At 39.7% G+C, this 27,210-nt stretch overlaps 1 protein-coding gene across 3 annotated transcripts in view; it reads right to left on the minus strand.

The window, feature by feature from the left end:
• Positions 1-27,210, minus strand: part of AATF (apoptosis antagonizing transcription factor) — a 102,525-nt gene that overhangs the window by 20,600 nt on the left and 54,715 nt on the right. For 2 of the 3 annotated variants that reach the window (XR_006272037.1, XM_043481949.1), the window contains exons 9-11: positions 15,562-15,629; positions 13,555-13,635; positions 4,731-4,802 (exon numbers count right to left, since the gene is read on the minus strand). Coding sequence is in view for 2 of the 3 variants with exons in the window: in XM_043481949.1 (XP_043337884.1) it covers positions 4,731-4,802; positions 13,555-13,635; positions 15,562-15,629 (221 nt within the window). In the remaining variant the exon portion in view is untranslated. Of the gene's footprint in view, positions 1-4,726; positions 4,803-13,554; positions 13,636-15,561; positions 15,630-27,210 lie in introns of those variants that run through there. The other variant, XM_043481965.1, reaches the window with a different exon arrangement.

The following is a 27,210-nucleotide window of genomic DNA, read 5'->3' on the forward strand; positions in this document are numbered from 1 at the left end:
CAGGCGAAATAAAATGAAGATGCCGCTCACTACCTTTGTAAAGGTCCTTTTACAGATAGTAATTTTCCTTCACTAAGAATATTCTAATACTCTGTGTTAAAGCTCTCTGCATTCTCTCTCTTAATGAGAGCTATGCTCCGGGCTCAGTTCAGTTCAGTTCCACCAAGGGCAGATTTTTTGAGCTCAGAGTGGACAAATGACATGGAGGATTCAAGGCCAAGTAACAGCACCTGGATTCTCTCCTTCTTCTCTCTTTATTAATACTGGGTATTAATCTAACTCAGGAAAATGTGTGAGGCGATAAACTGGACCCAAGAAAAAACTAAAGAAGAGAAGGGCTTCTCTCTCCAGATCTGGGTGTGGTAGGAACCACAGGTAGAGTGGCCTCTATCAAAAGGGCTAGAAAACTTGTTATGGGCTTCCCTGGTAGCACAGTGGTCAAGAATCCGCATACCAGTGCAGATGACAAGGGTTTGATCCCTGGTCGAGGAAGATCCCAAACACAGAGGAGCAACTAAGTCCATGTGCCACAACTACTGAGCCCATGCTCTAGAGCCTGGGGGCCACAACTACTGAGTCTCATTCTCATGGCAGGAAATTAAAGCAAAACAGAAGCATGAAAAATAAAACACTGAACATCTCCCTTTGCCCATTCCTCATCTGAGGTCTTTCCCCATAGGTATTTTAAATACTATCAATTTAAGTTCTGTAACATACATATTCACAAATTTGTACGTATATAGCTGCTTAACTTTTACTTTTAAAACATAAATGGAAATTACAAAAACCTCTTTTTTTTCTAGTTAACAAAATAATCTGGAGACATTTCCATAATAGCATATTTTTAAAGGCATCACTCTTTTTTGATCACAGATGTCTATTTACTCAAAAGTAAGATTATAGCACAGTATTTTGTAGTCTACTTATTACACTAAACATTATGTTAATAGTTGCTTATAACTTCAATGAATTCTTTTCTGTGATTCATTTTAACTAGCTCCCTATTGATGGTCATTTGCATTTTAAAATTTTTTTCTCCATTTAAACAATGTTGCAGTAAAGACTCTATACAAAAATATATGCCAACTTGCTATTTTCTTAGGTTAATTGCTATAAGTGGATTTTTCTGGGTCAACATATATATTTACATTTAAAATTTTTTAAAGTGTTGCCAAATACCCCTCCAGAGTGATTTTGCCAATCATACTTAACAACAGTATATGAAAGTGTCTGCTTCCACCATCAACATGGGGGATTATCAATCTTCTAATGCTTTCCAATTTAATAAGAAAAAATGAAATGTCATTATTTTAATTTGCATTTCTTTGATTAATAAGATTGACAATCTATTTTTTGGCAATTTTCAATTTTTCTTTTATAATTTCTACGTTTTGAGTGTTGACATGCTTCACCCACTATTTTTATTGGGATATTCTTAAGAGATCTGTAAAAACTCTTTACACAGCATTATTACATGGTAAAATCATGTTACACTGAACTTTTTCTTTATAATTTTTTCATATACTTATAACTTTGTTTTTGATATCTTTTTTAATTGATTCATGTAGTCAGATCTACCAATACCTTTCTCTGTGGTTTCTGGCCTTGGTGTCGTGCTTACAAAGCCTTTCTCTACCTCAAAATCATTAAATATTCTCTATTCATACATGTGCACCAAGAATGATATATCTGTAACTCTGTTGTACTCTACCATAGATACAACTGTTTCAACAAATCTAGATACCATTAAAAAAAAAAAAGGCATATCTATAATTTAGCAAAACCAAAATTATTCACCTAGGGAAAAGTAGTATGCACTGATACTGAAAAGAAAGTTTTCCATTTCTCAACACTTTGTGTTATATACAAAGTGGGAAACCAAATAGTACAGTACTAGATTATTTCCATTTATGGAATTATCTAAACAAAGACAAAATAGGCCTTCCTCCTAAGATAAAGTAACACTACTGGCTGGCTCTGGAAGATTTGATATTAGAAGCAGAAAGAGCTAATGCCAACTTATTTGGCCTGTAGTTAGTCTGGCCTATTCAGACTACGGAGCATGAGCATTAGCCTATATGTCAGCCTCAGTGTCCTCAGGAAACCATGCAGAGGGAGTGTACTAGGTTTTCCAGCTCTAAGACCTCTATTTAACTCCTGTTATACAGTGGTTAAACCAGCTGAGACCAATGCTGATAATTAGCAACCTCCACAAGGGGCAGCTTCTTTTTCCTAAAAGCTCCAAATGCCACATGACTGTTGCCCAGCAAATACTTTCCTGTCCCCTCCTCTCTCACCTGCTCTACTGAAGTGGCAACGTAACAAAGTTCCAGCCAACGAGATGTGAGAAGTCTTTAGAGGTCTTTCTGAGAAGCTTTTACTGTTCTGGTAAAAGAAGATCAATCAGTGTGGCTGACACCACTCCTTTCCTCTTCTTCCTACCCGAAATGCATGCTTGATGGCGAAAGCTGCAGCAGCCACTTTGGGACCACAGGGGAAAAACCAAGAGATGCTGAGGAGGGAAAAACACTGCCAGTAATTACCTGCCTCCTCCAGAATTATTCTGTCAGAAAAACAAACTCCTGTTTGCTTATGCCTCTGCAGTCAGGTTTTGTTTCTTACATATCAAGCCCAACATAATCCTTAATAATAAAGTTACCTTCAAGTTATCTTTACATCTAGAATATAGTAGGCCCTCAAAAATTATGAGTAAATAAATTAGATTCTGGAAAACAAAGTATCCTGGAGTATCAGATGACTCAAGAAAAATCCCAACTAGGAATGACAATTCATTCCTAAATGATGTAGTTGTACTGTATTCAAAAGATGCCACTAATATTTAAACTAGCTTTCACTTTATGTTTGGAATAATAGTGTTACCTGAATGGGTTTGTTTTTCTTTATAAGAACCTGATTTTCCTTTCCTGTTGAAGTAATTTTTTCATGTCATCCTGACAGAGAATCTCAGAAGCAGGCATTTCACTCTATTATTTTTAAAAACAGACTAGATCAAGAAATGAATGGAAAAAAAAAAAAAAAAACCACACCCTAAAACAAAACAAGCAAAACCAGCTAGACACAAGCATTGACAGGCAAGCATAGGAAGTCACAAAGATGTGGGTATAAGTGCACTCAGAATCATCCATAAGCTGTTTTGTAATCTCAGAACAAAAGCAAACAAAACAATTAATCATCACTGTGTTCAACTAAACCTTCATATCTACTACTTTTCAAGGGGAGGAAAGCTGATGGAGTTTAGTAGTAAACTAAATACTCTCAAATAAAAAGGCTAAGTATAGCTTGAGGGATAAAGCTGGCAAAATCCACATGTGCCTACATTGTGACCAATAATATCACTTGGTAAAGATTTATGTTTTAAAATGTCTATCACAGCATTACAACAATGATAATTTAAAACAATTTAAATTTCCAAAAATTAGTAAATGGCTAAAATAGATATTACGTGGTCACTTAAATTTTTGAATAATTCCCTGGCGTGCTGTGGTTCACGGGGTCGCAAAGAGTCAGATACGACTGAGCGACTAAACTGAACTGAACAAATGGTCAGAGTACGCAAAATATTTAAATAAAAAGACCACAAGAGTAGAATATAATTTTAATTACATAAAAAGAAAAACAAGAACATACTAAAAGGGAACCCATAAAGACTGAAAGGAAATATCCTCAGATGTTAGAAGTGATAATATCCTGTGCATATGTATGTGTGTATACACACACACACCCTATCTCCACACACTGAGAGAACCTAGAAACAATGATGCCTAGAACAATGAGCATCTTAGCACCCAGAACTTGGTTTCTAAAAATCACACTCCATTAAAAACAGTTAGCATTCCTTGGAGAAAGACGATTTTCCAGGATTGGAAAAGGGAAAATGTGAGATGAGCCTACAATACCTTGTTGTGGTGGAAAGTAAGAAGTACTCAATGAATAAGTGGGGATATCTCAAAAGGATGAAACCAGCTTGAAGGGACTTCTATTAATCTGAGACAATTTTAAACCAAAATAAATAATGACAGCAATGGATTCTAACTGAATAAAATAGGAAAGCATGAGTCCATATTGATAAAAATGAATGTAAATAATAGGAGACATGGCTAGATAAGTAATATTATAAAAATATTATGTTGTAGTAGAATGCCAATAAATATAGAAGGAATGATTCTTTAAAAAATGGATAATTCTTTAATTATCTCTGAATTATATGAGTATATATTTTTTTGTGTACACATTTCCATTTTGCAAAGTGAGCGTGTACTTCTTTTGTAAAAAATACTAAAAAAAAAACCCCCAAAATCCTCAACAGTACCCTGAACAAACACAACATAATGCACATCCCCAGAGCAATCTCTACACCCATTTTAAAAAGGAGAACATATACATAAAACCCCAAACACATGAAGCAAGTGTGTGTGCACTGTCTTAACCCATCTATCTAGAGAAGAGCTCAGATGTCCAAAGCAGGTGTCTAATGTTAAAAACAAAACAGCATAAACAAAAAACCACATAGAGGCAGCACTGAGATTTACAAAAATTTTGTTTTGGTTTTACAGTATGGGAGTGAAGAGATGTGACAAGGACCCTTGTAATGGTGCTGCTGACAAATGGTTAACTGATAAGGAGAAACGGAGAGGGCCACAGGCTTTAGAACAGGTCAATACTGGGCTGTCATGAAGCCATTTGAAACAGATAATTAATCTATTACTCACCTGGCATCATCATTCATTGTGGTATGGTCAATAGGTGCCATGAAGCTCAGCAGCTTGCTAAGCACATGAAACCTAAATAAAGTAGGAAACAAACAGGCAGCAGCATTAGTGACTATTAACCTAGAAAAAGAAACACATGCTATGAGGTAACAAACTCCAGATGATCACAAGAACATCTGGCTCCAGAGTGGAACAAGGAACAATTTCTAGGCATGTGCCACACATAACCATAAAAACCCTTTTTCCTCAATGCTATAGGAGAAAAGTCTGATAAAAGCACATTGTAAATGACATTAGTTCTACACAACTCCATTATATAATGGCCAAAAAAAGGGCACACATCTGTGCTCTGAAGCAATACACTACTAAGCCTTAAACATCACTCCAGACAAGAGATGGTGAGGACCGGATTACCCCACTGTCCCCTTCTCTGCATGTATCCTAATCATTTTTCAGTCAAGAGCAGAGGCAGTGGCGTACCAGCCAAATGGAACACCTCATCACTCACTAGCACTGGTTCCCTGAGTCAGAAAGGCTTCCAGAATCACCTTCATTCACCAGTTTCACCAGATCTTTCATTTCGCCCTTCTTAAACTAAGGCATACAACTGAGCACATAAGGAGTCCACTCCCTACGTCTTCAGTCAAGGTGTTATAAAAACTGAAGTTATGTCAGTTCCATCTCCCACCAGTAGAAAAAAAGAGGTAGTTTCATATGAAGTGCTTTGAGATCCTCTGGTGAAGAAGGCTGAATAAATATTTGACCTTACACAGACCAAATTATTATAGCTAAGAGAATTCAAAGAAGGTATCCCTTTCTATTCATAAAAGAAGAGGATGCAGGACATGTCATATTATAAAATTCTAACAAAAAAAAACCTCTTCTGGTGCAAAACACTATCCACACAAAAATGATATAACATACATGTAATATTTTACCATTTAAAAAACATTTTTACACACATCAAATAATTTGATTCTCTACCACCAAATAGCCAAGCCTCCTGAATTTCAATCTTTTAACAAATGAATTTTAAAGATTAATAGTGATGAGCTTTTTCCCATTACAGGAGTAATAGAAAAAAGCATAAATCTATTACAGAAAATTTGGAAAACAAACCAACTAAGCACACAAAAAATGCATACATATATTCTTTTATCTGCAGAAGGGCTGTTATTAATATTTATTAATATTAGTATTTTGGTTAATTATGTTCATTTTACATAGTAATGCACACAACATAATTTCATATCCTTTTCTTTCACTTAGCATTGTATCTCCACAGTTGTATATAAAACTCCAGGAAGTACTATAAATGCATTTTCATATTTCTGAACAGTTATATTGTTTCTAATTCTTCACTTTTTGTAAGATGCAAAAACAAAATCTCTGTTCATCATACTTTCTTTACGCCCATTATCTCCTAATTATAAAAAGTAATATATAATTACAAATTCAGAAATACAGAAAGAACTGACAAGTCCCCTGTAATCTCTGGAAATAATCATTGTTAATTAAAATTAAGTTTGCCTATAGCATTCTCCATATATAAGACAAATATAAACTTAATATATTTTTCACATGCTCATGCATTATGCTTTTTTCCACTATGTCATATTGTATTCTTTTTCATAGTTCCAGAATATTCTGTTGCATCAATATATTGTAATTTACTAAATGTCCTATTGATAAGCATTTATATAGTCTTCCCTCTTAAAAAAGCATTATAAACAGTGCTAAAGTGAAGATTCTTTTCTTTATTTTATTGAAGCATAATTGATGTTACAAAGTTTTGCTAATTTATGCTGTATAGCAAAGTAATTAAGTGTATATATACACATATGTGTGTATTTAACTTATATGCAGAGTACATCATGTGAAATGCTGGGCTGGATGAGCACAAGATAGAATCAAGATTGCTGAGAGAAATAGCAGTAACTTCAGATATGCAGATGACACCACCCGTATGGCAGAAAGCGAAGAGTAACTGAAGAGCCTCTTGATGAAGGTGAAAGAGGAGAGTGAAAAAGCTGGCTTAAAACTCCACATTCAAAAAGAAGATCATGGCATCCTGACCCATTACTTCATGGCAAATAGATGGGGAAACAAAGGAAACAGTGACAGACTTTATTTTCTTGGGCTCCATAATCACTGCTGATGGTGACTGCAGCCATGAAATTAAAAGACGCTTGCTTCTTGAAAGCAAAGCTACTACCAACCTAGTCAGCATATTAAAAAGCAGAGACATTACTTTGCCAACAAAGGTCTGTCTAGTCAAAGCTATGGTTTTTGCAGTAGTCATGTATGGACATGAGAGTTGGACCATAAAGAAAATTGAGCACCAAAGAATTGATGCTTTTGAACTGTGGTGTTGGAAAAGACTCTTGAGAGTCCCTTGGACTGCAAGGAGATCAGATCAAACCAAAGGAAATCAGTCCTGAATATTTATTGGAAGGAATGATGCTGAGGCTGGGGCTCCAATTCTTTGGCCACCTGAGGCGAAGAACTGACTCACTGGAAAAGACCTGATGCTGGGAAAAATTGAAAGCAGGAGAAGGGGATGACAGAGGATGAGATGGTTGGATGGCATCACCGACTTGATGGACATGAGTCTAAGCAAACTCCTAGAGCTGGTAATGGGTAGGGAAGCCTAGCATGCTACAGTCCAAGGGGTCACAAAGAGCTGGACAAGACTGAGTGACTGAACTGAACTGATATATATATATATATATACACACACACACACACACTTTTTTTTCCATATACTTTTCCATAATGGTTTATCACAGGGTATTGAATACAGTTCCCTGTGCTATACAGTAGGACCTTGTTGCTTATCCATTCTAGGTTGCCATGCCCTCCTCCAGGGGATCTTCCCAACCTAGGGATCGAACCCATGTCTCCCACATTGTAGGCAGATTCTTTTTTTTTTTTTTGTAGGCAGATTCTTTACCGTCTGAGCCACCAGGGAAGCCCTTTAATGTCTTTTAGGCTTCACCAAACTTCATTTTTCATCTGAAAAAAATGAAAACTATTCTTGGCTATGTCCAAAGACAGGTTTAATTCGCTGTCTAGACAAAGGCCATGAACTATACCCAACAGTTGCGTTGTCTTGCCCAGGAGTCACTGGCCACATGTGGGTTACTGGAAATGTGCACCAGACTTTGAAAATATCAGAGGAAAAAATGTAAAATATATCACTAATAATTTTAAAACAATAAATTGTTAAAATAATATTAGCTATATATTGGGCTAAATGAAATGTATTATTACTTAAGTATACTTATTTCCTATTTTTCCCCCCTCTTTAATTGCGGCTACTAGAACATTTAAAATTACACATGTAACTGATGAACCTATTTGCAGGGCGCTGGAATAAGAGTCACAGCCTTAAGAGAATGGACTGTGGACACAGTCGGGGAGGAGAGGGTGGGACAAGTTGAGAGAGCAGCACTGAAACATATACCTCACAATGTGTGAAACAGAGAGCCAGAGGGAAGTCACTGTAGCGCAGAGGCGCTCAGGCTGGTGCTCTGTGATGACCTGGAGGGGTGGGATGGGAGGGGTATAACTGTGTGTATGCTTATAGCTGACTCATCCTGTTACACGGAAGAAACCAACACAACACTGCAAAGCAATTATCTTCCAATTAAAAATAAAAATTAAAAAAATTACACACGTAAAGATACTTTTTACTGGATGGCACTGCTCTGTGGAATACCTTTACACTTTAATACAATATATTCAATAACTATTAACTGCATGATGAAGGACAGGCTTTTAAGTAGTAATCAGATTAAAGATGATTTAATACAATGCATTTTTACCTCATCTCAGTGCTACTGAGGATGGATGCATGTTTTAGTATTAAAATTACCAACCATAGTACGAAGAGATAAATATAATTTTGTTGCAGAAGAACAGACAAACACAAAACACAGTATGACATTTCATTATTAAAGGCCTGAGTTTAATTCATTTACATTAAGATTCTGCTTAAATCAGGATCAAATCCACTTATAGATAATGCTGAGTAAAATACTGGTAATTAATAATTATAATTATTTCCCCAAACCAGCATATTTCTTTCTTTTTTTTTTTTAAGTTATTTTCTAGCATCCAACCAGCAAACTGCTAACACCCAATCTTACCAGGGTGATGCCACTGACCTGTTATCACTGAAATTAATGTTTCCACAAGGCAGTGTTCATCTTTGCAGTGATATTTCTTTTTTCTCCAACCCTACCACAAACAAAGAGGAAAGCCTGCCCACTGGTGGAACCTAGTACCAGTGATGACAGCTGGCACACCACCAGCTCTTCTGGGGGTCTAATTTAAGGAAGTTATTTACGACATGTATTCTCATCTATCCTGGAGAAGAAAATGGCAACCCACCCCAGAAGTCTTGCCTGGAGAATCCCATGGACAGAGGAGCCTCGTGGGCTACAGTCCATGGGGTCACAAGAGTCGGACACGATTGAGCAACTAAACCCATTCTCATCTAGCCTTGGCCCTTTGCTAAATCCTTCACGGCAGAGTTCTAATGTAGCCTAGATATCATTTCAGTGCCTGATAAGTCCTGGTCAGAGAAACAACTCAAGAGCCACAGGTCAGAAGTATGGACTCTGGAATCAGACCAGTTAGCTTAAATCTATGTTCATGATTACTAGCTCTGTAACAGTGGGTAAGTCATTTATCTTCTTAAATACTTTACATGAGTTAGCTAATTTCAATCTGCATGACAGTCCTATGGGCAGTGCCTTCTATTATCATACTGGCTTGACAGATGAGGAACCTGAAGCAGAGAGAGATGTTAAGTGACTTGCCCAAGGGGTCTCAAGGCCAGTAAGTGCAAGGGCCAGATTTCAAACCTGAACATTTTAGCATTGGAGGTTGTGTCTTTTCCACTTCTGCATGTAAACTGCTCTGCAGTGCCCAACAGAGAGAGTTTTATAAATGTTAGTTGTTGTTATTGCTATATATCAACAACACTGATTCTGACCACATCCCACACGTTCATGGTCACAAAGAGAGCCTTGATGAATATGGGTGATGAAACAGCAACACAATTCAAAGCATGTGACCTTATTTATTACTTTTCTGTTTACTTCTTGTGCTGTGCTATAATTGTAGACTTATGGGAAAGTTACAAAAATAGTGCAGAGTTCACGTACACCTTTCACCTAGCTTCCTCGAATGGTAACAACTTATACAAATGTAATTATCAAAATCAGGAAAGTAACATCTGTACAATACAATTAACTAAACCATAGACCTTATTCAAATGTCCCCCATTTTTTGTCCTACTGTCCTTTGTCTTTTCCAGGATCCAATCTAGGACCCCATAGTGCAGCTAGTTGTGATGCACTCCTCCAATCTCTGACAGGTGCTCAGGCTTCCTTGTTTTTCAATGACTTGCTACAGTCAACAGAATAAAGTCCAAGTTTTGAGCATGACAACGATTTAGCACCCACTTATTCACACAGTCTCATCTCCTGTTATTCCCCCATATTTACTTCAAGTCTCTGCCAAAACAAATGAACTTTGGTTCCCAAAACAGACAGGGATATTCGCAAGCCTGTGTTTTGAAAAACATTATTCTTTTTGGCCTTTCCATAGGCTAACTCTTCCTAGTCTGGTCAGTGTGAAGTGTGAATGCTGTATCTCACAGAAAGTCTTACTTGATAAGCAGGTTAATTTTACTGTCACAATCATCAAAAACATGTCTGTGAGGCACTACAGTAGGCAATAAGGTTGGAACTAACTTGAAAAAATCAGCACAATTCTTGCCCTCAAGGGACACATGATTATAGATATTTGCCCTAGCAGCTTTAAAACTCACAAAAATGCAATAATGTAGAAAAGACATCTTTTGCTCTTTTCAATTCTTTTGAAGAGCATATATTTGCAACAGCAATGCCAACAGGTAAACACAAGAGAAATCAAAGAATCTAACTCTTTCAAATGTTTATTATGTATCAGACATATACACATTATTTGAATCCTCAAATCAAATCCACCCCTCAAACCAAATCAGGCTTCCTTGGTGGCTCAGACAGTAAGTAAAGAATCTGCCTGCAATGCGGGAGACCCAGGTTTGATCCCTGGATCAGGAATCCCCTGGAGAAGGGCATGGCGACCCACTTCAGTATTCTTGCCTGGAGAATTCCATGGACAGAGGAGCCTGGAGAGCTACAGCCCATGGGATCACAGAGAGTTGGACACAACTGACTGACTGACACTCTCTCTCTCTCTCACACACACACACACACACACACACACACACACACACACACGGATTAGTATCTCCACTTATTAAACACACACACACACACACACACACACACACGGATTAGTATCTCCACTTATTAAATGAGTAAAGTGAGGCTCAGAGAATAAAAAGCAACCAACAATCATACAGCCAGATAGAGCCAGTCTCCTGACTGAAATCCTGGGCTCCTCCCTCGAGAGAACATTTAAAGCCTCACAGAGCTATTAATTAATTAACCAGAAGTATAGTTGATCTACAATACTGTATTAGTTTCAGATACACAACATAGTGATTCAATATTTTTATAGATTATATTCCATTTAGAGTAATCACAATAAAATAATGGCTATATTTCCCTGTGCTGTTCAATTTATCCTTGCTGCCATTTTACTTTGTACACAGTAGTTTGTCTTTTAATCCCCATCTCACCCCTCCTTCTCCCCACTGGTAGCCACTAATTTGTTCTCTCTGTGAGCCTGTTTCTGTTTTGTCATGTACATTGATTTGTTTTCTTTCTTAGATTCCACATGAAAGTGATAACATAGAGTATATGTCTTTTTCAAAGTTACAATTTAAAAAATGCAGTATTAGAGAAAAGTCTAATCTCAAAATTAAAGAACAGGTACTTATTCAGCTTGATCAATTATAAAGTACTAGTAGTAACATTCTTCTTTAAATCCTACCATGGATGGAGGTACAGAAGAGACAGGTACCAATGAAGCATGTACATGAGTGAGCAAGTAAACGAACATTCCAGTAGGAGACTGATCCAGTCTTGGGATAACAACAGCAGTAACAATGATAGGAATAATGGCAAAAACACTTAAATAGTGCTTGCTATGCCCTCATTGTTGTACTGTGTTAGTCACTCAAGTCGTGTCCAACTCTTTGTGACCCCATGGACTGTAGCCTGCCAGGCTCCACTGTCCATGGAATTCTCCAGACAAGAATACTGGAGTGGGTTGCCATTCCCTTCTCTATGCTATGTTCCTGGTGCTAGTCTAAAAGCTGTACATACATGTACTCATTTAATTCCCATAGCAACCCTACAAATCTGGTACTATTATCAACCCCTTTCTTACAAATAAAGAAACTAGAACAGAGGGTTTAAGGGTCTTGCTCAGGGTAACTACTAATTGGTGTCAAAGGTGGGATTCAGACTTTAGGGAGTCTGGTGCTTGAGTCCATGCTCTCAACCAGCACATTGAAAACAAAGGTGGGAGAAGCAGAAGGGTTTGGAAACTTCAGCACATGAAAAAAAGTTAAACAAATTATAACAATTTAACATGAGATTTAAGAAAAGTGACTTTCAGTCAAAAGACAATGAAAAGCTACTATGCACTTCTGCAAACTTAAAGGAAAATAAACATTTCCTTAAAGGAGATCAGTCCTGGGTGTTCACTGGAAGGACTGATGTTGAAGCTGAAACTCCAATACTTTGGCCACCACATGCGAAGAGTTGACTCATTGGAAAAGACCCTGATGCTGGGAGGGGTTGGGGGCAGGAGGAGAAGGAGGACGACAGAGGATGAGCTGGCTGGATGGCATCACCAACTCATGGACATGGGTTTGAGTAAACTCTGGGAGTTGGTGATGGACAGGGAAGCCTGGCGTGCTGCCATTCATGGGGTCGCAGAGTCAGACACGACTGAATGAATGAACTGAACTGAACTGATGAGTTCTGTTAAATACTAAAATAGGCTAATTAAAGTAGTGGAATCTGCTTCTTTGAAGGTACTTAAAAATGAGATAGATCCACATTTGTCCAGAAATAATTTTAATGACAGGCAGGCTCTAACAAAAATGTGGGATTAGCTATCTGCCTAAAACTGGCCTAACACAATGAGTTTAAGATGTTTTTTCCCAATGTGCACTTGAATTACCAGTAGTTTCTTTGACACTGAGGCCTTGTGTGAGTGATATTATATACTATATAAAAACAGTCACAAGGAATCTCAGTCTGAAAGCACAGCAGTGTCACTTCTACTCTGGTTCCTTCTTTGTTTCCACTCTTTCTAAGACTTCCGAGGGCTCACAGGTTTGAGAGCTTGCCTACACTCAGACAGGTTTCTGTATTCTCATAAAAGCTACACTCCTCAGCTCATTTAAGCGCAGTGTTAGCAATCTCTGGAAGCCTTCACTTTTTATCTTTTTAGCATACTAGGTACATGTATGGCATCATGAAAATGGACCAATATATAATTCTGCTTAAATAAGACTCCAAAGTACAATTTTTACATTGTAATAAGGAAATCATTTTTCAAAACTAAGGCAATTTCAACTCTCTTGTCTTCCTTTTTAATTATGTCTCTTTCAGGGAAATACAAAGATTATTCAACCTATTCATTCACAGCAGTAGAACAAAATAACTGACACTATTTTTCCATTTCAGAGTAAGAAAAACTGAATCTCAAAAAGACTCAAATATCGTTCTAGTGATTTTTCTGCTCCTTAAAAACAGAATCATTAGAAGAAATAGAAAAAATGTCATAGCCAACATGGAAAAGAAGTAATAACACACAATGTTAACATTTATTCTAAAAAGTAACTCACCGAAGTTTCCTTCCTTTGCTGGCTTTTCTATCTACTTTCTTGTGGATTTTGCTTCTTAGCTTCTGGATTGCAAGCCACTGCCTGGAAAATTCACAAGTGACGTTATGCATCATCAACAGAAATAGTTACACGTGTTGACAAATCGGAATTTTTCTCACTAACAACACTGCATAAAGAAATCATTCAACCTACACCAAGCTCCTCAAGACAGACTGGGGCCAAAGTGACTAATCGATTGAAGAGGATCTGTGCAATGGTGAAAAAACAAATGGCAGCTGGGAAATTCTCCAGCAGATTTGGTGAACAACGCTCCTTAGTATGTGGAGTTACTGTGACAAGCACTAAATCTACCAGTCTGCAGGGAAACTCCTCAAACTGGGTGTGGCTGCCTGGGTTTGCTGTTGACGTTTAGCTGCACAGCCTATCCTATGACTAATAATGCACCTGCTGTTTGGTTTGAACATGTGAATTCTTTAAATCTAACTTTCCCATTGTTAATACCCAGCTGCTTTTCCTTGTGCTTTCCATTTTTTCTAAGTGTTAAGAATTATCTGCTATTGATACTAGCTTTATAGTCATTTTATTTAATTTTCATTTCGGCTACATTATTTCAGAATCTGTTGCTAAAAGGGAAAGGGCTTCCCCCCTCCCCCCCAAAATAATCTCAATACCAAGAGCCCCCAAATAATCTCAATACCACTGTCACACCTAAAAAAATTTAACTATCAAATATTCAGTCTTTGAATTTTCCAGATTATCTCATTTTTACAGTTGGTTTGTTTGAATCAGGATCCAAACAAGATCCATATATTCGGCAAGTCATTTTAAATTAAAAGGAATTCATTTTTCAAATAAAGGATACTGGGCTAAGAAAATCTTCATAAATTGCTTATATGAACAAATGTGGGGGGGGGGGGAAGGAGAAACAGCAGCAGCTAGTCATCTTACCTGACTCATATAATGAAAGTTCAACATAAAAAAAAAAAAATCTAGGGAAATCCAATTACTGTAATCTTAATATAATCTTAATTACCATAATCTATTTTATTGTAAAGTCAGATAGATGTACAATATAATCACCACTTAAATGCAATTTGCTCGATCACATTAAATTTATAGTGAACAGTTCTCTATAGCATTCCAGTGATATACAAAATATTAACATCCTATCCTAAAATTCAAAGGTTTTACTCACATAAAATTATTTCATCAGCACAAATTTTTCCTTGTGATCTCTCAGAATGCTGCTCTTCCCCAGAATCCCATTCTGACACCTGCAGCTTTGGTTTCCATTTATGCTCTTGCAAGTTACAGCTCATGGCTATTTAAATGTACGCTATTCATTAGGTAGCACTTTAAAAGTCCTTTTTGTTTTCTAAAGAAGCGTACGCACAAGGGTCTTCCTTCACTGTTTTCCATCCTACCCTGACATCTGGGCAGTGCTGCATCTAACTGTGAGTTCCACGTCTAACTGTGCGGCAGCTTTCACTGAAGGGGCAGAGGTCTCAATGAGAGCAGACTTACAGAGCGAGGAACCAGCTGTGCCCAGAGCCAGGTCCCAACAGCTGAGAGCACATGTTTTTATCCACTGATAAGAGACTGATACAGATCTAATTGCAATGCAAAGAGCTTAAAATGGACTTTATGAAACAAACCCTAAAATAAACACTTGCAGGTAGGTATTTGGTAATCTCTTATTCAAATGGCAGTTATGGCAATGTAGAGGAAACAATTTCCATCACTTTGTCTGTCTAGTTCTCGTTATCATGCTTAACTTTTTTTTGCTGGCCACGTCACACAGCTCTCAGGATCTCAGTCCCCCAATAAGAAACTGAACCCTGGCCAAGGCAGAGAAAGCCTGGAATCCTAACCACTAGGCCACCGAGGAACTCCCAGCTTTCATAATTATAGAACAAGTTGTTGCCTTGGAAGTAGAATTAAGGGGACTCAGATGGAGAAACTATTACACAGGCTGCCTGTATGAACAGAAAGCCGTATCCAAATTACCTTCCCATGGCCACCTGATCATTGGGGTCCAAGGAGCTGGTCTTCCGTTCTATGAGTTCTCGGAGGAGCTATAGGAGAAAGGAAAGCAAGTGACTTATTTATCTTCTCCCAGCACCAACTGACTTTAAAAGGGCACAGGAGGAATTCTGAATGGCACAGTGACAGCTCTGAAACTACAATCAATAAGGGACAACCCAGTGGCAAGAGCATGACCGAATTACCATTAACCCTTTCATATTTATATATCTTTAAAAAGGTGGCTATCACAGTAACTGGGAGCAGAAGTCCATTTGGAAGACTTATTGTCCTGCAGTTCATCCCAAATGGATCAATGAGTGTGCAACATCCCCTTTGTTGTTTTTATGATGATTTTTGTCCTCCTCATTGATATCAATGGAGAATCTTTAAAAGGTCAGGTGGGAAGGGCTGGGTGGTGAAAAGGAAAATGCATCGGCTTCTCATCCACAGGATAATGGTACGTGTTTAACTTCTGACCTATAACCCCAACAGTCAGGACGGTCTTCTTTAGGCAAAAAGCTTTTGCTGGATGTAATTAGAACTGTGGCCTTTCTGCTCTTGCCTTCCATACCTGATACTCTACCGTGCTTACAAATAAATGTCTTAACCATGCCGTCTGCAATGCAGTGCTCAGTTGCTAAGTCAGATCTGACTCTTGCGACCCCACAGACTGTAGCCCATCAGGCTCTTCTGTCCATTGGATTTTCCAGGTGAGAATACTGGATCTTCTGAATACTCAAGGGGATCTTCCCGACCCAGGATCAAACCTGCATTTCCGGCACTACAGGCAGATTCTGTACCACTGAGCCTCCTGGGAAGCCCAACCATATATGACACCAACACATTTACACATTAATTTTAAGAGGGAACCTAAAGAAAGTTGTTCTCTGAACACAACCCAGACAGCCAGTCTCTCATGGCACACAACTAACTCCATGGGAACTAAACCACTCTCCAACTCTCCTCTTAATCCTGGTTAGTCCCCCCGAGTGTAAGCGACGTCTACTTCTCTAGCTCTCACACATACTGAAGAATTTGCATTAGATCTTAAAAACTCTTGGCCAGGAGAAGCAATAGATTTAACAGTTAGACATTAAAGGAGGAGAATTTTAACTTATAATAATAAAACTCTCCTACACAAGTGCTATGCGCAGGGAAACAGCAACAGAGATTAAAATTCCAAAAATCTTCTGAAAGAAATCCTGAAAAAAAACCCCTTCCGGCTTGTCACCAGTCAAGAATATAGGTTTGACTTTAAAACTTGTTTCTTCACAAACATAAGTAATTATTTTGTAGGTAAGGCACAGAAGCAACATATATATAGTTCACCAAGTTAAATAGTCGAAGTCTGAGGGGAATAAAGAAGGGATAAATTCCTACAGAAAGCAGTTCACTCTCTAATTGTCACTTGCTTATGTAAGTGGGCACTGGGAGAAAGAAAACAAATTTGTAAAAATATTCATTTCCATATAGGATGAATCTTTATTGCAAAAGGGAAAAGGCAATCTCAATCGCAAATAAAAAAACCCCCTGTGCTGTTTTTTCATTTGCTTATTTTAGACATTATTACCGTGGCAATTATGTTTAAAAATGTGGGGACCGGAGGCCTCTGTTTTATTATCACTGGAAAACAGCAAGCTATTTCTCTGCCCTGTTTATCTGATTGACTCCCAACATCTTTCTGGCAGCCAATCTATCAGTTTATCTCCCCTACTTCATCACAGTCACTTCTGGCAGCTGAATACAAGATCCAAACCCAGTGTTACACGGATGCTCGACACAGGAACCCGTGTAACAGCTACTCTGGGAGCAGCCGCCCTTCAGGCCAAGCCGAAACGGGCTCCGGTTCCTGGTCAACAGCCTGTCAGCAGCAAGGCTGAGCAGGCAGAGGGGACAGGTCAACAAAAAGAATTTGTTTTAAATAAAGAAGAAGAATAAAAAGGAAGGAAAACGTACTGATGAACCTGCTTGCAGAACAGCAATGGAGATGCAGACAGAGAACTGAGTATTGGGCAGGGTGAGGAGAAGAGGGAGAGGGTGAGATGAACGGAGAGAGCGGTGTGAATCAATGTACATATGCAACCAGATAGCCAACGGGGGTCTGCTCTATGACTCAGGGAACTCACACGGTGCTTAGATGCTCAGTCCTGTTCGACTGTTTGTGACCCCATGGACTGTAGCCCACCAGCCTCCTCTGTCCATGGGATTCTCCAGGCAAGAACACTGGAGTGGGTTGCCATTCCCTTCTCCAGGGGGTCTTCCCAACCCAGGGACTGAACCCAGGTCTCCTGCATTGCAGGCAGATTCTTCACCATCTGAGCCACAAGGGAAGCCCCAGTGGGGCTTATTTTGTAATAACCTAGAGGGGTGGGAATGGGCGGGAGCTGGGAGAGAGATTCAAGAGGAAGGGGACATATGTACACCTATGGTTAATTCATGTTGATGTATGACAGAAATCAAACCAATATTGCAAAGTGATCATCAATCTATTAAAAATAATATTTTTTTAAAAAGGAAGAAAAATAAATAATGAAATGACTACATCTCGTTGCCCTTACCTTGTTCCAGCCACGTAAGAGAGAACAGCCACCAATCCTGGCTTTCCTGGGGCCATGACAGCCACTGGGAGCTCGGGGAAAACTGCCCCAGCACAATGGGGAAGACTGGAACGGGACCCCCACGACCGCAGCGGGTGCGTGACACACACAGCGGTCCCTGCGATTCCAGCACCAAGCTGGCGCAGCATTTATTCTCAAGCACCCTGTCTACTTTACACATTCTGGGTTGCATCTTCATTACCTTGGTGCTTTACACAGCTATTCTTAGTCATTTGTAGTTAGGAAGAGAGTTTTATTGGTCTGTCTGGCTGAGTCTAGGTTATTCATTCAATCCGATGAATTCATTCAGTGTGAAAAGATCCTGTTGTGTGCAAGGCAGGAATAAGAAAGCAGCAAGAAAATACAGGTAAATAAACTCTTCTCCTGGCTATTGCCATTTCCCACAGCTCTCACTATCACTAGGCTTAAATTTAATTAGGAATACTGCTTTCCAAAAAGTTGCAGAAAAATGAAGTTTTAGGGATACTGATGGAAGAATTTAGCTTTGCTTCTTTGTTCAATTTTTATGGCTTTACTTATGAACAAACTTTTCCAATAAAATTCAGGTTTCTGTTAGTTACCAGAGGTTTTTATTTCAACAGTAATGATACAGTATCTGTAATTTTCTATGTGATCCAGAAAATGGAGAGGTATGTGAAATATTTTTGTTATAGTCTGTTATAATTCCTCCAGAGAGTCAATTCAGAAACAATTCTCTAGTTCTAGGGGAAAATCTTACATGTGGGTGGGTTCCGCAGTCAGCCCACAAAAACCTATGTGACCCATAACCACATATGCAAGGAATGGCACTGATAGTACTATCAGAATCTAACCAGCAGTTATCATACTCTGCCTGGAAAAAGGTATGCTGGAGTCAGTTAAAAATGGCAGGCTGAACACACTGGTTTATCTCATCTCCCTTTCTCAACTCCTCCAGGAGACAGTAGAGGAGGAAAAAAAAAAAAAAGATGTATTAACCCACAAGAAAAAAAGAGGAAAGGGAGAGCTAATGAGAGTAGATTTTTCACAAAATTCTCCAAGGTGGGAGATGAAGGAGCAAAAAGGAAGTTACCGCCCGAGGGCCCACCGGCAATGAAGGTGAGCGTGAAGTGGATCAGGCCCATGGAACCCCTGTGAACAGGAGATCTGAGGGTGGGGCAGAACAGAAGGGGGGGCAGAACCACGGGCCTTCTGGAGTGTCCACCCAGCCAAGTGACTGCCCCCCGGGAGAAAGGAGGCTCAATTCTCCGGAAAAATGGAGCCACAGAAGCTCCAAACTGAGAGATACGAGGCACAGAAGGCTGACGTCTGAGGCCTTCTGTCTCCCTCCCCACCCTGTGCTCAGGACACTGTCGCCATGTGGTAAGTTCCTAGGCAGGAGAGCAGGGCAGTGTTTTCTGGAGAAACTGCATGGTCATCCCCCTGCTCCCCAGAAAAGGAGACATTCCAAGTTCTAAGAACCAAGAGGTTAGTTCTCAGCAAAATTACATACAAAGGAGACAGAAAGCTCCAACCGGGTTTCAGAGATACTTTCCAATGCTATACTCTGAAACATGAAGCGACAGCTAAGGATCCCCAGCATCTGAGGAAAGCCTCAGACACAGACTAAAGGAAACAGGAAAAAAAGCGACTCAAGAAAGCAATGCAAGGAACAAACAAAACACCCACACACAAAAGAAAGAAAAGAAAGAGAAAAGAACTCACAACTCTTCCTCTTCCTCCTCCTCCTCTCTGAGGACACCCTCAGAGAAGTGAGAGAAAACACACTTCCACAAGAATGGGATGCTATGAGAAAACAGTAAAATGAGAAATTGAACACAAGAAACGTTTAACATTTTCAATAGAAGAACTGGAAGACAAATGTGCAAAAATCTCTCAGCAAACAGATAATGTCCCTTGATTATTTGTGAAAGAAGAAAATAACTTAGGGGATAATCCAGGATGTTAAACACCTACCTAACAAAGGTTGGGAGAAAATTATTAAAGAAATAATTATGGAACCCCCCCCCCCCAAATCGAAGGACGGGAATGAACTAATAATCACCACCCAATGCAACCTAGTGCAATGAAGGAAAAAGAATCTTTTATAAGACACATCGTCATGAAATGTGGAACTCCAGAAGCAAAGAGATGATCCTAAAGGGTGAGAGGAAAAATAGGTCACATGTACAGAGGGTGACTATATGGTCCCATCTACCACAGAGAGTCCTGGCTAAAGTCTCCTGTCCTGCTACTTCTTCAGGCTAGCAGCTCAAGGGTCCTGGTCTTGACAAAGAATTATACAGTCATCCTAAACATTAAGGAACATAAATCTAAATGGGATTAGACATCTCAATAGCGATAACAGATGGCAGAGGACAGCAGAGCAAAACCTTCAAAATCCTGAGGAAAATGACTTTCAACCTCAAGTTCCACACACAGCCAAAGCACTAACCAAGGATGAGAGTTCATAAAGCATTTCACACAGGCAAGGACTCAATAATTTACCTTCCACAGGCTCTTTCACAGGAAGATGTGCTTCAGTAAAATGAGAGCATGTGGCCAGAAGGACAAAGACAGGAGATGTCTTTGGAACCCTTTTTTGCACCTGCACTGCTTGGAACACGCTTCCCTAACCACTAACTGGCTTACATCACACCCTCTGTGTGTGTGCTCAGTCGTGTCCGATTCTTTCATGACCCCATGGACTGTAGCCCACCAGGCTCCTCTGTCCGTGGGATTCTCCAGGCAAGAATACTGGAGTGGGTTGCCACTTCCTTCTCCAGGGGATCTTCAGACCCAGGGATCAAACCCATGTCTCTTGCATCTCCCACACTGGCAGGCAGATTATTGACCACTGCGCCACCTTCTCTACCTCCTTGCTAAATCTCAGCTCAATTACCTCCTTCCTCAGGAAAGTCTCTCTTAACTGCAGCCCTCCATACACATTCCTATGATGTTCCTGCTGTATTTAATTTACATTTTATTAGTGGAGTACATAATTAATGTCTATTTCCTCCACTAGCTGACTGTCTGCTTCACAGAAAGCAGAGAATTTAACAGTGTGCTCACCACTCTATCCTGTCCACTGGCCCACTGAAGGAGCTCAATAAATACATATATGCACAGAGTGGGGGAATTGTTTCTGGCAGAAAATATCAAATTTTTATTTACTTTATCACACACACACACACAGACACTCCTTTTGTTTTTAAACAAAAGGAATCACTCTGTAATACCTTGCTTTTAATCCAGAGTACCACTATCTACCTAAGCAATTGGGGAACCTCGTGGTTTTTAATCTCTTGGCACTAGTGATAAAGAACCTGCCTGCCAGTGCAGGAGAAATAAGAGACATGGGCTCGATCCCTGAGTTGGGAAGATCCCCTGCAAGAGGGCATGCCAACTCACTCCAGTATTTCTGCCTGGAGAATCCCACGGACAGAGGAGTCTGGCAGGTTACGGTCTACAAGGTCTCCAAGAGTCGGAAAAGACTGAAGTGACTGCACGATTATCAGTACCTCCTCCTCCTCAAACAACATTCTCTTTCTCCCACATCTTGCACAGGGCCTAGAGAACTCTGTGGTTTAAGTGCGTGGGAATCACCCTTTTTTTAACCATCCCAAGAGAACCTGAATTTTTTCAAAAACTACTCAATCCAAATGAATGAAAAAATCTCAAAACACTTCTCATTATTTTACTGTTAAAATGATGTTGATCTTGCCTCTCTCTCAGGTCTCATTTGCCAAGGGAGAGAGCTGGTTCTTCTCAGGAAACAAAGAGCAGAACAGGTCTTTTGTTCTTCCTCTAACCACCGCCCCCATGCCCCCTCATATGTGACTCTTTTTGTAGTATCTTCAAGTTGGTCTTTTTACTGCAAGAAAGGTGTATTAACATCTTTGTAATAAAGGAGGGGATTCACTTCACATAGTGTTTTCTATTATCAGTGTTTCTTTTATCGTTTGTCAAATCCCAGTTGCAGGTGCCCATCTCCCATCTTCTAAGATCTAATGATTCTACGTATGAGTTTTCAATTCTGCCCCATGGTTCAACATAACTGTAAACATTGCCCAGGAAGTCCATAAAATGCCACGGCTTCGGAGCCTGACATACCTGGGTTCTGTGCCCTTTATTAGATGTGAAGTTTGGGACAAGTTATTTGACCCCTCTGAGACTTGGTTTCCTCATAATAACTGTACCTCATAAAGCTGATTTACAATCTTAAAAGATGATAAAAGTAAAGCACTTTGCAAAATGCAAGTATTCAATAAATCAAAATACTGTCGACACCAGATAATGATACTCATAGATAAAGACAGAACTCAGTTTGGGACAAAAAAATTCCATAACTGAATCACCACAGCTGCTAACAATAACAATGAGCAAAGATGATAATTCAAAGTTCCTTTCTACTGATTGCCAACAGTGGATAACAAGTAGGATATGTAACAAAGGAAAATCAGAATGGAAGGGAGACAGGGTAAAAAGCACAGAAAAAACTCACAAAAGTAATAAGTCAATACCTGAAAAGCAGACTGTTATTTGAAGGACTTTTTCCAAATCAAACCATGATTAATTCGGGCACAAGTGATCCTCTTCTTTACCATTTATTCTATTAGGACAACTAACTGCGCTTCCCTCTCCAGGACCTGCACCCAGCCCATCACCCTCTGCTTCCGCAGCCACCCCTCCACCTCACCCTGCGCAGCATCCTATCCACCCCGCGTAAGGCCTCGATCAAACACCATCACCTTCCCGCAGCCTTCTCTGATTCTCCCAGAACGTTACGAATCTCCCTTCTCCTGAATTCTTTATCACCCCCTCACCCAGCACTCGGGTTGTTTATACGGCTCCTTTGCTTGACTATAAGTGTCCTGGGGGCAGGGCACAGTCTCACTCAAAATTCTCTCCTCTCTCAGACCTCTGCACACTGCCTTGCTCACAGTGACTCTTCGACAGAATCTCTGAAAGGAAAGAGTTAAGTTCTAGATCTTTGGATCAAAGATGAAAAGCATCCCACTTCTGCAGCAGCAAGTACAATATTTACAAGAATAATATTAATAACAGGAAAAGAACGGAGGGAAGTCAAAATGCGTGAATAAAAACCCAAGCTCAAAAAAAAAAAAAAAACCCAAGCTCATCTTACTACTGAAGTTCCAGATAACCCACCTTTGGTTACTAAAATCAGAAAAAGTACAGCTCGAGGCGACTGCTGAAAAAGTCAGCCTTAACTCTGCCTCACTGCCCTCAGTCTTTTAAGGATTTGATTAGTTTTTCCACTTTCTGATTCAGCGTTGCCTCGTGCCTCCACTCCACAGCTGGAGCTAAGGCCTATGATTTGGAAGGGATGATAAATTCATTCGCTGAGGAAATTCACACTGTTTCCTCAGCACAAGTTCTAAAATATTTCGAAGGCCATAATATTTCACCAGGCCTGGCTATTTGGCTTAAAATTTATTAGTCAAAACAGAAAACTTTCTCATCAGACCCCATATATTCCATTAGGCATGATATATGGTGTCTCCCAATGTCTAATTATTAACTAGAAGTGTAAGTAAATCACTACCAGTATTCGGCTCTGATATGTGAAGACAGAGAGAGAATTAGGCAGTTTGACTGCTAAAGAACTTGCTTTTCCTTTCTTTTTCCTATACATAAAAAGAATTTTACAAGGACTAAGTGACTGCATTAAGCCATTCTTCCTAACCTATACCAAAAGGAGCAAGGTACCAGGAGTGCTATTGTTGAGGATTTCCAACAGCCCTCATTTCCAGTATTCTGTCTCTTGGTAAACAGACAGATGTCCTGGTGTGTGCTTGTATATATATATATACATACATATGTATATATACACACACACACAAAATAAAAGGTGAGGAGAGGGGTTATACATCCTTTTGGGTACTAGATCAATCACTGACTATTTCTGGGCATTATATGGCATTCTGTTGTATGATGACACTATGCTATGTAACATTTGTATTGAAAGAATGAAGAGGAGGTCATTCAGAACTAGAGACTATTGTGCTAAAAAGGCTCTACAAGGAACCAAGAGGGCAGTGCTAACCTATATTCTGTATTATGTCCTCTAAGGATGAAAAGCCCAGAGGAAACAAACCTCAGCCTCTCCTTCCAGGACTCTCCCTGCAGCCTGCAGACTCCCGTAATTCTCCCCGCACAGACAACAGCCCACTGACCTGCCGCCTTTCGGCGTGCCTCCGCCTCTCCTCACGTGCTCGCTTATCCCCGTACTCACGGCATGTGATGCCACCGTCCCCCAGGATGGCCACTTCCGGTAAACACCCTCAAGTCTGCCGCGTGCTGTCCCTTTGTCATACAGATCCATGGTTTCTCGGGGACTGATGTGCTCTGGAATTCAGAGCTTTTGGGATTTGGGGGAAGGTGATGATACAGTGTATGTACCATAAATGCCCCAGCGGAGCCTGGGGCAGCACCCCAAAGTCAAACACATCAACACCTCTGCAGCAAAATACATGATTATCCCCACCTCGTGGGATAAGTAAAGCCTTATAGGTTAATACGCAGGCTTCCCTAGTAGTTCAGTTGGTAAATAATCCGCCTGCAGTAGGGGAGATCTAGGTTCAATCCCTGGGTTGGGAAGATCCCCTAGAGAAGGGAAAGGCTGCCCATTCCAGTATTCCGGCCTGGAGAATTCTATATAGTCCATGGGGTCACAAAGAGTTGGACACGACTGAATGACTTTCATTTTCATAGATTAATTCGGCTTCAGAACCATTCAGACATTGCCACCACAATGTTTTGCCAAACGTACAAAAACAAATAAGCACACTACTCTGAGTTTTCAGTGTCAGAGTTGCAGGTGAGGGATTGTGTGCCTGTATTTCTTTGTTAAGTCTCAGTACCTGCATCCATACGGCTGCAATCAGTGGAGAAAGAGACAAGGTGGACTGCACTGGTCTCACTCACTTGAAAATCATTTCCACTAACCTTACGCGGGTCTCCAGTGCTCCCAGACAATTACACTCTCCTGCTCTGTTTGTGGACTCTGCCGTACCTTCTCTTTTCTCAAACCTCCAGCCCCTGCACTCAGGTAAGAACCTCACATACTACCCTCCCCATAGCTCCTTGGGAACAAGAGTTCCCACAATGTCCTCACGCCCGTATCTACACCAGAGCTGTCCATCAGACCAGCCCCTCTCTACCTGCGTACACAGCGGCAGCCATTCTCACCGCCTTCCTGAAATATGCATGATGCCCTCTACTGGGTCATTTCCATCAGAAAACAGTATACAGGATCCCTGACTGGGGAGCCGAGATCCCACATGCAGCTAAGCCTGAGGCCGTGGGCTCTAGAGCCCATGGCTCCACTACGAGAAGCCTGTGTACAGCAACCTAAAAATAAACAAATGGACGACAACAAAAGCAACATACAGAGGACATCTACCTGAAAACCAAACAAGAAACCCGCTCCTGACCCCTGCTGCCCTGTTTCTCCTCTTTAGGGCAAGCTTTCTCCAGACTGTCTATGCTGTCTCCAGCTTTTCTCCCTTTGTTCTCTCTCTCTCTCTTGTTCGCTTCAGCACTCGAACAAAACAGTTTCTGTGAAGGTCCCAATGGCTTCCACACTGCTGAACCAAATGGCCAGTTCTCACTCCTTATCTTACTTGATCTATCGCAACATTCAACACAGTATGTCACTCCTTTCTTTAAGAAAAAAAAAAAAAACTTATTCAGATAAAATGCACATACAATACAGTTCGCCAATTTAAACAATGATTCAATGGTTTTGTATATTCACCGAGGTGTCCTACCATCATCATAATCAATTTCAGAATATTTTCATCACTGTCAAAAGAAACCTATTTTTCATCAGCTACTCCCATTTCACCCCCAATATTGCCAGCCCTAGGCAACCACATATCCACTTTTTGCTTCTATAAATTGTGCCTATTCGGAGCATTTAATAAATCATATAAATATGGTCTTTTGTGAATCTCTTGTTTCACTTAACTTACCATAATGTTTTCAAAAGTTTATCCACGTTGCAAGTTTCAGTACTGCATGCTCTTTATGGTTGAATAATATTTACTGTAGGATATACTATGTTTTATTTATCCATTTATCAGTTGATGATCACTGGGTTGTTTCTTTTGTGGCTATTATGAATAATGCTGCAGATATTCATATACGAGTTTTTGTGTGGACATATGATTTTCATTTCTTTTGGGTGTAAACCTAACAGTAGAATTGCGGGGTCATATGGTAACTCTATGGTTAATGATTTGAGGAACTACCAAATGGTTTTCCATAGAGGCTGCACCAATTTATATTTCTACCAACAATGTATGAGGGTTCCAAATTCTCCATATTCTCCCCAAACTTGATCTGTCTTTTTTGATCATAGCTATCCTAGTGATCAAAGTAGTAGTCATTGTGGTTCTGATTTGTATTTCCCTAAAGACTAATGACGGTAAGCATCTTACTGGTCATTTAAATATCTTCCTTAGAGAAATGTTTATTCAGATCATTTGCCATTTTTTAGTAGGTTATTTGCTTTTATTATTGAGTTTAAGAGTTCTTTATATATTCTAGATACCAGTCCTTTATCAGATATACAATTTGAAAATATTTTCTCCCACTCTGTGGGTCTTTTCACTTTCCTGGTAGGACCTTTGGCAGCTCAAAAGTTTTCAATTTCGATGGAGTCCAACATATCTGTTTTTTATTCTGTTTTGTCACTTGTGCTTTTGTTGTCATATTTAAGAAATTATTTCCTAACCCAAAGTCATGAAGATTTACTCCTGTGTTTTTTTCTAAAAGTTTTATAGTTTTGGCTCTTGTATGTAGGTATTTGATCAACTTAAGAGTTAATCTTCATTTAGGAATGATAGAGGGCTCTAACTTCACTCTTCTGCAAGTGGGTATCCAGTTGTCCTAGCGTTATTTGTTGTAAAGACTTCTCACCGCTGTCGTGGCATCCCTTGTCGAAAATCAATTGACCATAACTCTAAAAGTTTATTTCTGAATTCTCAGTTGTATTCTATTGATCTATATGCCTAACCTTAAACCAGTA

Source organism: Cervus canadensis, chromosome 1 (genome assembly GCF_019320065.1).
Source record: "Cervus canadensis isolate Bull #8, Minnesota chromosome 1, ASM1932006v1, whole genome shotgun sequence".
Lineage (NCBI taxonomy): Eukaryota > Metazoa > Chordata > Mammalia > Artiodactyla > Cervidae > Cervus > Cervus canadensis.